This window comes from Myiozetetes cayanensis, unplaced genomic scaffold (genome assembly GCF_022539395.1).
Source record: "Myiozetetes cayanensis isolate MyiCay16 unplaced genomic scaffold, myiCay2020 scf180, whole genome shotgun sequence".
NCBI classification, from domain to species: domain Eukaryota; kingdom Metazoa; phylum Chordata; class Aves; order Passeriformes; family Tyrannidae; genus Myiozetetes; species Myiozetetes cayanensis.
Genome location: NW_026087390.1, coordinates 69,237 through 81,224, shown reverse-complemented (window position 1 = coordinate 81,224; position 11,988 = coordinate 69,237). Strand labels below are relative to the sequence as shown.

The following is an 11,988-nucleotide window of genomic DNA, read 5'->3' as shown; positions in this document are numbered from 1 at the left end:
GAAGGGGTGGGGTGTGATTTATTTGGGGGTGTCGGGGGGTCGGTGAGGTAGGAAGGGTCTCAGGTAAGGCCCCAGCGCCTGTCCAGGACCGGCATCGTCTGGAGGGCCCCCCAGCCGGGGACACGGACCCGCCCCACCCACCCAGGACTCGTGTGGGACTTTTTGGGGGTGGGGGATGGAGGAGGGGATTTGGGGAGTTTGGGGGTGGGGGCTGCGTCCAGTTCTGCTGCCTCGCTTTGGGGGCTGTGAGAGTGTTGGGGGCAGGTAAACAGCACCCCCAAATTGGGGGCAGGTGGAAGGAGGGTTGGGTTGTTGGAGGGGGTCCATCTGCAGGTAAGGGTGACCTCCCAAATTAGGGGGTCAATCTGCAGGTAAAGGGGGTGACCTCCCCCCAAATTAGGGGGTCAATCTGCAGGTAAAGGGGGTGGCCCCCCCAAAAAAAATGAGGTGTGTGTTGGGGGGGTCACTAAACAGGTAAAGGAGGTGCCCCCCTCCCCAAATTAAGGGGGGTTGGTTTGTAGGTTGGGGGGGGTCGATCTGCAGGTAAGGGGTGACCTCCAAAATTAGGGGTCAATCTGCAGGTAAGGGGTGACCCCCTCTCAAATTGAGGTGGGTCTGAGTCTGCAGGGGTCAATCTGCAGGTAAGGGGTGACCCCCAAAAAAATGAGGTGTGTGGGGTGTCAATGGACAGGGAAAGGAGGTGCCCCCCCCCCAAATTAAGGGGGGATCGGTTTGTAGGTTGGGGGGGGTCGATCTGCAGGTAAAGGGGGTGACTCCCCCCCTAAATTAGGGGGTCGTCTGCAGGTAAAGGGGGTGACCCCCCCAAAAAGAAGGTGTGTGTGAGGTGTCAATGGACAGGTAAAGGAGGTGCCCCCCCCCCAAATTAAGGGGGGGGTCGATCTGCAGGTAAAGGAGGTGCCCCCCCCCAAATTAAGCTGGGGGGGGTCATTGTGGAGGTGGAGGAGGTTCCCCCTCCCCCCCAAATTAAAGGGGGGTCAATGGACAGGTAAAGGAGGTGCCCCCCCCTAAATTAAGGGGGGTTCGGTCTGCAGGTAAAGGGTGACCCCCAAAAAATAAGGGGGGGGTCAATCTACAGGTAAAAGGGGTGGCCCCCCCCAAAAATGAGGTGTGTGCGGCGTCACTAAACAGGTAAAGGTGGTGCCCCCCCCCCAAATTAAGGGGGGGTCGATTTGCAGGTAAAGGAGGTGACCCCCCCAAAAAAATGAGGTGTGTGAGGCGTCAATGGACAGGTAAAGGAGGTGCCTCCCCCCCCCCAAATTAAGGAGGGATCGGTTTGTAGGTTGAGGGGGGTTGATCTGCAGGTAAAGGGGATGACCCCCCCCCAAATTAGGGGGTCAGTCTGCAGGTAAAATAGGTGACCCCCCCCTAAAAAAATAAGTGTGGGGGTGTCAATGTACAGGTAAAGGAGGTGCCCCCCCCCTTAAATTAAGGGGGGGTCAATCTGCAGGTAAAGGGGTGACCCCCCCAAAAAAAATAAGTGTGGGGGTGTCAATGGACAGGTAAAGGAGGTGCCCCCCCCCCCCAAATTAAGGGGGGGTCGATTTGGAGGTAGAGGAGGTGCCCCCCAAATTAAGAGTGTGGGGTCAATGGACAGGGAAAGGAGGTGCCCCCCCCTTCTCAAGGGGGGGGTCAATCTACAGGTAAAGGGGGTGACCCCCCCTAAAAAATGAGGTGTGTGTGGGGGTCGATCTGCAGGTAAAGGGGGTGACCCCCCCCCCAAAAAAATAAGGGGGGGGTCAATCTGCAGGTAAAGGGGGTGACCCCCCCAAAAAATGAGGTGTGTGCGGCATCACTAAACAGGTAAAGGTAGTGCCCCCCCCCCCCAAAAAAATAAGGGGGGGGTCGATCTGCAGGTAAAGGGAGTGACCCCCCCTAAAAAATGAGGTGTGTGTGTGGGGGGTCCCTAAACAGGTAAAGGAGGTGCCCCCTACCCCCCAAATTAAGGAGGGGGTCGATCTAACAGGTAAAGGTGAGTTCCTGCCCCCCAAATTAAGGAGGGTCGGTTTGTAAGTTGGGGGTCGATCTGCAGGTAAGGGTGACCCCCCCCTCAAAAAATGAGGTGTGTGTTGGGGGGGGGTCACTAAACAGGTAAAGGAGGTGCCCCCTCCCCAAATTGGGGTGTGTTGGGGGGGGGGGTCTTCAATGGACAGGTAAAGGAGGTGACCTCCCAAAAAAATAAGTGTGGGGGTGTCAATGGACAGGTAAAGGAGGTGCCCCCCCAAATTAAGGGGGGGTCAGTTTGTAGGTTGGGGGGGTCAATCTACAGGTAAAGGGGGTGACCCCCCCCCAAATTAAGGGGGCGTCAATCTGCAGGTAAAGGGGGTGACCCCCCCCCAAAAAAAATGAGGTGTGTGTTGGGGGTGTCACTAAACAGGTAAAGGAGGTGCCCTCCCAATTAGGGTCAGTTTGTAGGTTGGGGGCTCGATCTGCAGGTAGAAGGTGACTCCCAAATTAAGGGGGCGTCAATCTGCAGGTAAAGGTCCTGTGCCCCCCCCTAAATTAAGGGGGGGTCGGTTTGTAGGTTGGGGGGGTCAATCTACAGGTAAAGGGGGTGACCCCCCCCTAAAAAAAAATAAAGGGTGTGTGTGGGGGGTCAATCTGGGTAAGGTAAAGGTGGTGACCCCCTCCCCAAATTAGGATGGGGGGGGTTTTTCAATGTACAGGTGAAGTTGGTGACCCCCCCCCCTCCCCCAAATTCCTCTGCTTTTGTGGGCGAGGGGTCCCCAAATTTTTTTATCCTTTCTTTTCCAGTTGTGTCATTTTTTTAAGGCGTGAAGGTGGTTTTTTAGTTGGGGGGAGGGGTCTTTTTTTTAGGTGTAAGGTCATTTTTTAGGGTCGGGGGGGTCGGTTTTTTAGGTGTGAAGTCGCTTTTGGGGTTGGGGGTCAATTTTTTAGGTGTTAGGTTTTTTGGGAGAGGGTGTGAGGTCACTTTTTGGGGATGGGGGTCACTTTTTTAGGTGTGTGACATTTTTTAGGGTCGGGGGGTCGGTTTTTTAGGTGTATGATGTCATCTTTTCGGTGGGGGGGGGTCTTTTAGGTGTAAAGTCGTTTTTTTAGATGTGAATTCATTTTTGGGTGGAGTTGAGGTCATTTTTTAGGGCTTGGTGAGGTCATTTTTTAGGGGGTTGGGGGGTCTTTTTTTAGATATGAATTCATTTTTGGGGGGTGTTGAAATAATTTTTTAGGGGTTGGGGGGTCATTTTTAGGTGTGTGACGTCATCTTTTGGGGGGGTAATTTTTGAGATACGAATTCATTTTTGGGGGGTGTTGAGGTCATTTTTTAAGGGGTTGAGGGGATCATTTTTTAGATGTGAATTCATTTTTGGGGGGGATGTTGAGGTCATTTTTTAGGGGTTGGGGGGGTTCATTTTTAGGTGTGTGACGTCATCTTTTGGGGGGGTCAATTTTTTAGATGTTAATTCATTTTTGGGGGTATTGAGATCATTTTTTAGGGGTTGGGGGCTCATTTTGAGGTGTGTGACGTCATCTTTTAGGGGGATAATTTTTTAGATATGAATTAATTTTTGGGGGTGTTGAGATAATTTTTTAGGGGTTGGGGGGTTCATTTTTAGGTGTGTGACATCACCTTTTGGGGGGATCATTTTTCAGATATGAATTCATTTCTGGGGGGGATTGAGATCATTTTTTAGGGGGTTGGGGGGTCATTTTTTTAACTGTGTGACGTCACCTTTTAGGGGGGATAATTTTATAGAAATAAACTAATTTTGGGGGTGTTGAGATCATTTTTTAGGTGTTTGGGGGCTCATTTTTTTAACTGTGTGACATCACCTTTTAGGGGGAATAATTTTATAAACTAATTTTGGGGGTGTTGAGATCATTTTTTAGGTGTTTGGGGGTTCATTTTTTTAACTGTGTGACATCACCTTTTCAGGTTTTGGGGGTGGTTTTCATTTTCCAGGTGTAAACTCCTTCACTTTAGGGGGGTTTGGGGGGGTTTAAAAACCCCATTTTACGTCATTTTAAGCGGGGTTTTTTGGGGGGGGGGGCTGAGCCGGCCCCGCCCTGGCTGATGCCCCCCGTGTCCCCCACCCCGGGACCCCTCCCCAAATCTTTTTCAGCCGCCTACAAACACGCTGACGGCAAGAAGATCGACGGGCGGCGCGTGCTGGTGGACGTGGAGCGCGGCCGCACCGTCAAAGGATGGAGACCCCGGCGCCTGGGTGAGACCCCTCCCCAAAATGGTCCTAAATAACATCAAAATGACCCCAAATTAACACCAGAATCCTCCCCGGCGCCTGGGTGAGACCCCTCCCCAAAATTAATCCTAAATAACACCAAAATGACCCCAAAATGACCCCAAAATAACCCCAAAATCCCCCCCGGAGTCTGGGTGAGACCCCTCCCCAAAATTAATCTGAAATAACACCAAATTAACCCCAAAATAACACCAGAATCCTCCCCGGCGCCTGGGTGAGACCCCGCCCCAAAATTGTCCTAAAGAACCCCAAATTAACGCCCAAAATCCTCCCCGATATCTGGGTGAGACGCCTGCCCCAAAATGGTCCTGAAGAACCCCAAAATGACCCCAAAATAACACCAAAATCGTCCCCAGCGTCTGGGTGAGACCCCCGCCCCAAAATGGTCCTAAATAACACCAAAATGACCCCAAATAAACACCAGAATCTTCCCCAGCGTCTGGGTGAGACCCCGGCCCCAAAATAGTCCTAAATAACCCCAAAATAACACCCAAATCCCCCCTGGTGTCTGGGTGAGACCCCTCCCCAAAATAGTCCTAAATAACCCCAAAATAACACCCAAATCCCCGGTGTCTGGGTGAGACCCCGCCCCAAAATTAATCTGAAATAACACCAAATTAACACCAAATTAATCCCAAAATCCCCCCCGGCATCTGGGTGAGACCCCTCCCCAAAATTGTCCTAAATAACACCAAAATGACCCCAAATTAACACCAGAATCCTCCCCGGCGGCTGGGTGAGACCCCTCCCCAAAATTGATATGAAATACCCCCAAATTAACCCCAAATTAACACCAAAATGCTCCCCGGCGCCTGGGTGAGACCCCTCCCCAAAATGGTCCTAAATAACACCAAAATGACCCCAAATTAACCCCCAAATCCTCCCCGGCGCCTGGGTGAGACCCCTCCCCAAAATTAATCTGAAATACCACCAAATTAACCCCAAATTAACCCCAAAATCCTCCCCGGTGTCTGGGTGAGACCCCTCCCCAAAATTGTCCTAAATAACACCAAATTAACCCCAAAATAACCCCAAAATCCCCCCCGGCATCTGGGTGAGACCCCGCCCCAAAATTAATCTGAAATAACACCAAAATAACACCAAAATAACCCCAGAATCCCCCCCGGCGTCTGGGTGAGACCCCGCCCCAAAATTATCCTAAATAACACCAAAATGACCCCAAATTAACACCAAATTAACACCAAAATCCCCCCCGGAACCTGGGTGAGACCCCTCCCCAAAATTATCTAAATAACCTAAAATAACCCCAAATAACACCAAAATCCTCCCCGGCTGGGTGAGACCCTCCCAAAATTATCCTAAATAACCCCAAATTAACACCAGAATCTTCCCCAGCGTCTGGGTGAGACCCCTCCCCAAAATTGTCCTAAATAACACCAAAATAACACCCAAAATAACCCCAAAATCCCCCCCGGAGTCTGGGTGAGACCCCTCCCCAAAATTAATCTGAAATAACCCCAAAATAACCCCAAAATAACCCCAAAATCCTCCCCGGTGTCTGGGTGAGACCCCTCCCCAAAATTATCCTAAATAACACCAAATTACCCCAAATTAACACCAGAATCTTCCCCGGCGTCTGGGTGAGACCCCTCCCCAAAATTAATCTGAAATAACCTCAAAATAACCCCAAAATAACCCCAAAATCCTCCCCGTAGCCTGGGTGAGACCCCTCCCCAAAATGGTCCTAAATAACACCAAAATAACACCCAAATCCCCCCTGGTGTCTGGGTGAGACCCCTCCCCAAAATTGATCTGAAATAACTCCTAAATTAACCCCAAAATCCCCCTCAAAATAACCCCAAATATCACCCCAAATAACCCCAAATAATTCCCAAATTAACCCCAAAATCCTTCCCAGCACCTGGGTGAGACCCCTCCCCAAAATGACCCCAAAATAACCCCAAAATCCTCCCCGGTGCCTGGGTGAGACCCCCGCCCCAAATTAACACAGGGGGTGGTCTGGGGGGGTCTCTCTGTATTTTGGGGGGTCAGGATGGGTTTTTGGGGGGTCTCTCTGTATTTTGGGACCCCCCTGACCCCAATTTTCCCCCCAGGGGGTGGTCTGGGGGTGTCTCTCTGTATTTTGGGGGGTCAGGATGGTTTTAGGACCCCCCTGACCCCAATTTTCCCCCCAGGGGGTGGTCTGGGGGGCACCCGACGCGGCGGTGCCGACGTGAACATCCGGCACTCGGGCAGGGACGACACGTCCCGCTACGACGAGCGGTGAGTGGGGGGCTTGGGGGGTTTGGGGGCTTGGGGGGCTTGGGGGTCTGGGGGTCTGTGGGGGGGGATCTGAGGGAGTTGGGGGGGCTGGATCCTCTCCCAGCCCCCCCAGGATACTTCACAGGGTCTCCTGTGTCACCTCCCAGACTCCTTTATCACCTCAGGGACCCCTTTAGGGGACCCCCTTTATCACCTCGGGGACCCCTTTGGGACCCCCTTTATCACCTCGGGGACCCCTTTAGGACCCCCTTTGTCACCTCAGGGACCCCTTTGGGATCCCCAGGGGTGGGTCAGGGGCCCTCTGTCACCTTTGGGACCCCCTTTATCACCTCAGGGACCCCTTTAGGACCCCCTGTGTCACCTCAGGGACCCCTTTAGGACCCCCTTTATCACCTCAGGGACCCCTTTGGGACCCCTTATCTATCACCTCAGGGCCTTAGGACCCCTTATCCTCAGGGACCCCTTTAGGACCCCTTTATCACCTCAGGGACCCCTTTGGGACCCCCTTTATCACCTCAGGGACCCCTTTAGGACCCCCTTTATCACCTCAGGGACCCCTTTAGGACCCCCTGTGTCACCTCAGGGACCCCCAGGGGTGGGTCAGGGACCCTCTGTGTCACCTTTGGGACCCCCTTTATCACCTCAGGGACCCCTTTAGGACCCCCTTTATCACCTCAGGGACCCCTTTAGGACCCCCTGTGTCATCTCAGGGACCCCTTTAGGACCCCCTTTATCACCTCAGGGACCCCTTTAGGACCCCCTTTATCACCTCAGGGACCCCTTTAGGACCCCTTTTATCACCTCAGGGACCCCTTTAGGACCCCCTGTGTCAGCTCAGGCACCCCCAGGACCCCCAACTTCACCTCAGAGACCCCTTTAGGACCCCCTTTATCACTCAGGGACCCCTTTAGGACCCCCTGTGTCAGCTCAGGGACCCCTTTGGGACCCCCTGTGTCAGCTCAGGGACCCCTTTGGGACCCCCTTTATCACCTCAGGGACCCCTTTAGGACCCCCTGTGTCACCTCAGGGACCCCTTTAGGACCCCCTGTGTCACCTCAGGGACCCCTTTAGGACCCCCTGTGTCACCTCAGGGACCCCTTTAGGACCCCCTTTATCACCTCAGGGACCCCTTTAGGACCCCCTTTATCACCTCAGGGACCCCTTTAGGACCCCCTGTGTCAGCTCAGGCACCCCCAGGACCCCCAACTTCACCTCAGAGACCCCTTTAGGACCCCCTTTATCACTCAGGGACCCCTTTAGGACCCCTGTGTCAGCTCAGGGACCCCTTTGGGACCCCCTGTGTCAGCTCAGGGACCCCTTTGGGACCCCCTTTATCACCTCAGGGACCCCTTTAGGACCCCCTGTGTCACCTCAGGGACCCCTTTAGGACCCCCTGTGTCAGCTCAGGCACCCCCAGGACCCCCAACTTCACCTCAGGGACCCCTTTAGGACCCCCTGTGTCACCTCTGGGACCCCTTTAGGACCCCCTATGTCACCTCAGGGACCCCTTTGGGACCCCCTTTATCACCTCAGGGACCCCTTTGGGACCCCTGTGTCACCTCAGGGACCCCCAGGGGTGGGTCAGGGACCCTCTGTGTCACCTTTGGGACCCCCTTTATCACCTCAGGGACCCCTTTAGGACCCCCTTTCTGACCCTTTTTCCTCGTTTTTCAGTGACCGGGATCGTTCCCCAGACCGGGACCCCTTTAGGACCCCCAGGACCCCTTTAGGACCCCCAGGACCCCTTTAGGACCCCCATAACCCCTTTAGGACCCCCTTTTTGACCCTATTTATCCCCCTTTTCAGTGACCGGGAGCGGGACGCCGGGATCGCCGGGAGGGACCCCTTTAGGACCCCCTAGGACCCCTTTAGGACCCCTTTTTGACCCTTATCCCCCATTTTCAGTGACCGGGAGCGGGAGCGGACCGCAGGACCCCCAGACCCCTGGCCTGACCCTTTTTCCCCATTTCAGTGACCGGGAGCGGGAGCGGGACCGCCTTGGGATCGTTCCCGGAGCAGGACCCCTTTAGGACCCCCAGGACCCCTATAACCCCTTTAGGACCCCAGCTTCGGACCCATTTCAGTGACCGGACACTAGGCCGGACCTTAGGGACCCCCTTAGGACCCCTTTAGGACCCCCTTTTTGACCCTTTTCCCCCTTTTTCAGTGACCGAGCGGGAGCGGGGCGGGACCGCGGGATCGTTCCCGGAGCCAGGACCCTTTAGGACCCCTTAGGACCCCTTTTTACCCTTGGACCCCCACTTTCAGTGACCGGGAGCTGGGACCCTTGACCCTTCGCCATTTTCAGTGACCGGGACCGGGAGCGGACCCTTGGGCCTGGACCTCAGGACCCCTTTAGGACTCAGGACCCTAGGACCCCAGGACCCTTTAGGACCCCTTAGGACCCCCTTTCTTAACCCTTTTTCCCCCGTTTTTCAGTGGACCGGGAGCGTTCCCGGGAGCGGGACCCGCTAGGACCCCAGGGACCCTTGACCTTGGACCCTTACCCTTTTCAGGACCCGGGACCCCCTAGGACCCTCTAGACCCCTTTAGGACCCTCAGGACCCTTTTAACCCCTAGTGACCGTGAGCGAGCGGAGCTGGACCGCTGGATCGCTCCCGGGAGCGGGACCCCTTTAGGACCCCAGGACCCCTTGACCCCTTTAGGACCCCTTTCTGACCCTTTTCCCCCATTTTCAGTGACCGGGACGCTGGGAGCGGACCCTTTAGACCCCCAGGACCCTTTAGACCCCCTGTAACCCTTTCGACCCTTTTCCCTCAGGGAGCGGAGCGGACCGCGGGATCGTTCCCGGAGCGGGACCCCTTTAGGACCCCCTTTAGGACCCCCTTTTTTACCCTTTTTCCCCATTTTTCAGTGACCGGGAGCCGGAGCGGGAGCGGGACCGCCGGGATCGTTCCGGGAGCGACCCTTTAGGACCCCTTTAGGACCCCAGGACCCCTTTAGGACCCCCAGGACCCCTTTAGGACCCCAGGACCCTTTAGGACCCCCAGGACCCCCTTTAGGACCCCCTATTTTACCCTTTTTCCCCCGTTTTTCAGTGACCGGGAGCGGGAGCGGGACCGCTGGGATCGTTCCCGGGAGCGGGACCCCTTTAGGACCCCCATAACCCCTTTAGGACCCCCAGGACCCCCTTTAGGACCCCCAGGACCCCCTTTAGGACACCCAGGACCCCCTTTAGGACCCCCAGGACCCCCTTTTTGACCCCCTTTGTGACCCTATTTATGTCCCTATTTCAGTGACCGGGAGCGGGAGCGGGACCGCCGGGATCGTTCCCGGGAGCGGGACCCCTTTAGGACCCCCAGGACCCCTTTTTGACCCCTTTAGGACCCCCTTTTTGACCCTTTTTCCCCCGTTTTTCAGTGACCGGGAGCGGGACCGCCGGGATCGTTCCCGGGAGCGGGACCCCTTTAGGACCCCCATAACCCCTTTAGGACCCCCAGGACCCCTTTAGGACCCCCATAATCCCCTTTTTTCCCCCTTTTTTCAGTGACCGGGAGCGGGACCGCCGGGATCGTTCCGAGCGGGACCTGACCCCAGGACCCCTTTAGGACCCCAGGACCCCTTTAGGACCCCTATAGACCCCTTGACCCCATGATCCCTTTTTCCCGTTTTCAGTGACCGTGGAGCGGGAGCGGGACCGCCGGGATCGTTCCGGGAGCGGGACCCTTTAGGACCCCTTTAGGACCCCATAATCCCGTTTTCCCCTTTCAGTGACCGGGCGGACCGGGATCGTTCGGAGCCTTTAGGACCCCCTTAGACCCCTTTACCCTTTTTCCCCATTTTCAGTGACCGGGAGCGGAGCGGGGCTTGGACCGCCGGGATCGTTCCCGGGAGCGGGACCCCTTTAGGACCCCCAGGACCCCTTTAGGACCCCCTTTTACCCTTTTTCCCCCGTTTTCAGTGACCGGAGCGGGGCGAGAGCGGGACCGCTAGGACCGTTCCCAGGAGCGGGACCTTTAGGACCCCCTTTTACCCTTTTTTCCCCCGTTTTCAGTGACCGGGAGCGGGAGCGGGACCGCCGGGATCGTTCCCGGGAGCGGGACCCCTTTAGGACCCCCTTTAGGACCCCCTTTTTGACCCTTTTTTCCCCCATTTTCAGTGACCGGGAGCGGGACCCCTTTAGGACCCCCTTTAGGACCCCCTTTAGGACCCCCTTTTACCCTTTTTTCCCCCATTTTCAGTGACCGGGAGCGGGAGCGGGAGCGGGACCGCCGGGATCGTTCCCGGGAGCGGGACCCCTTTAGGACCCCCATAATCCCCTTTTTTTCCCCCATTTTCAGTGACCGGGAGCGGGAGCGGGACCGCCGGGATCGTTCCCGGGAGCGGGACCCCTTTAGACCCCAGGACCCCTTAGGACCCCTTTACCCTTTTCCCCATTTTCAGTGACCGGGAGCGGGAGCGGGACCGCCGGGATCGTTCCCGGGAGCGGGACCCCTTTAGGACCCCTTTAGGACCCCCATTTCCCCTTTTTCCCCATTTTCAGTGACCGGGAGCGGGAGCGGGACCGCCGGGATCGTTCCCGGGAGCGGGATCGGCGCCGTTCCCGATCCCGGGAGCGGCGGCGCCGGACCCGGAGCCGCGAGAAGGACGAGCGGGACCCCCCCCGCAAGAGGGGCGGGAGTCGCGACCGCAGCAAGGACCGCGAGCGGGAGCGCGACAGAAAGCGCCGGTCGCGATCCCGGGAGCGAAAACGAGACCGAGATCGCGACAAAAAGGACGAGCCCGGCCCCGACCCCGCCCTCCTGGAGCCCCCCGAGGAGCTGGGGGGGCCGGGGGGAAGGGGAGGAGGGGAGGTCCATGGGAGAGGGACCCCGAGGGGCTGGGGAGACGGGGGGACAAGAGGGACAGGGAGCGGAGCGGCGCCGGGGCCATCGCGACAGGGACAGGAGGAGGGACGCGACAGGGACAGGGACAGGGAGCACAAGAGGGAGAGGGACAGGAGGGAGGAGAGACCCCGGGAGAGGAGGGGAGGGGAGGAGGGGAGGAGGAGGGAACGAGGCGGGCGAGGGAGGGGCGGGAGGGGACGCTCGAGATGTTCCTGTCGCCCCGAGGGGCTGCAGCCCCCCGACTGCTACCTGGGCGCTGAGAATGGCTACCTGCTGGACAACCCCCTGGAGTGACCCTCGAGGAGGGGACACAGAGACCCCCAAAATTACCCCTACTGCGTCACACCCATCCCACCCCAGGGCGTGTCCGGGCAATAAAGGTGTTTTATTGGAGGAAATAATAAAAAATGGGGGTTTGGGAGTTTTTTTAAGGGGTTTTGGGGTTTTTGAAGGAGTTTGGGGTCTTTTAAGGGATCTGGGCTTTTGAAGGGGCTTTGGGCTTTTACTGTAAAGGTCTTGGGCTTTGAAGGGGCTGGGCTTTTCTGAAGTGGCCTGGGGCCTTTCTACAGGGATCTGGGGCCTTTGAAGGGCCTTGGGTCTTTGTAAGGGCCTTGGGTTTTGAAGGGGGTTGGGCCTTTCACGGGGGCCTGGGCCTTTTT

General features: G+C 56.6%; 1 protein-coding gene and 1 long non-coding RNA gene across 4 annotated transcripts; both read left to right on the top strand.

Annotated features, from left to right (window-relative positions):
• The first annotated feature begins 353 nt into the window (after window positions 1–353).
• LOC126638982 (uncharacterized) lies at window positions 354–2,858 on the top strand. 3 transcript variants are annotated; one of them, XR_007628729.1, is made up of 5 exons: window positions 354–447; window positions 1,228–1,468; window positions 1,662–1,874; window positions 2,288–2,334; window positions 2,495–2,858. It is a non-coding gene; the product is annotated as an uncharacterized LOC126638982 (long non-coding RNA). The 3 variants fall into 3 exon arrangements; XR_007628728.1 differs by lacking the exon at window positions 354–447 and having other exon boundaries at window positions 1,104–1,468; XR_007628730.1 differs by lacking the exons at window positions 354–447; window positions 2,288–2,334; window positions 2,495–2,858 and adding an exon at window positions 2,335–2,403 and having other exon boundaries at window positions 1,104–1,468.
• An 801-nt stretch (window positions 2,859–3,659) lies between these two features.
• LOC126638985 (U1 small nuclear ribonucleoprotein 70 kDa-like) lies at window positions 3,660–11,623 on the top strand. Its single transcript, XM_050313376.1, is given in 7 exon segments — window positions 3,660–4,202; window positions 6,395–6,482; window positions 9,542–9,562; window positions 11,002–11,261; window positions 11,264–11,359; window positions 11,362–11,394; window positions 11,397–11,623. Coding segments are annotated over 7 exon segments (876 nt in total). The 5' UTR covers window positions 3,660–4,051.
• Window positions 11,624–11,988: the final 365 nt, after the last annotated feature.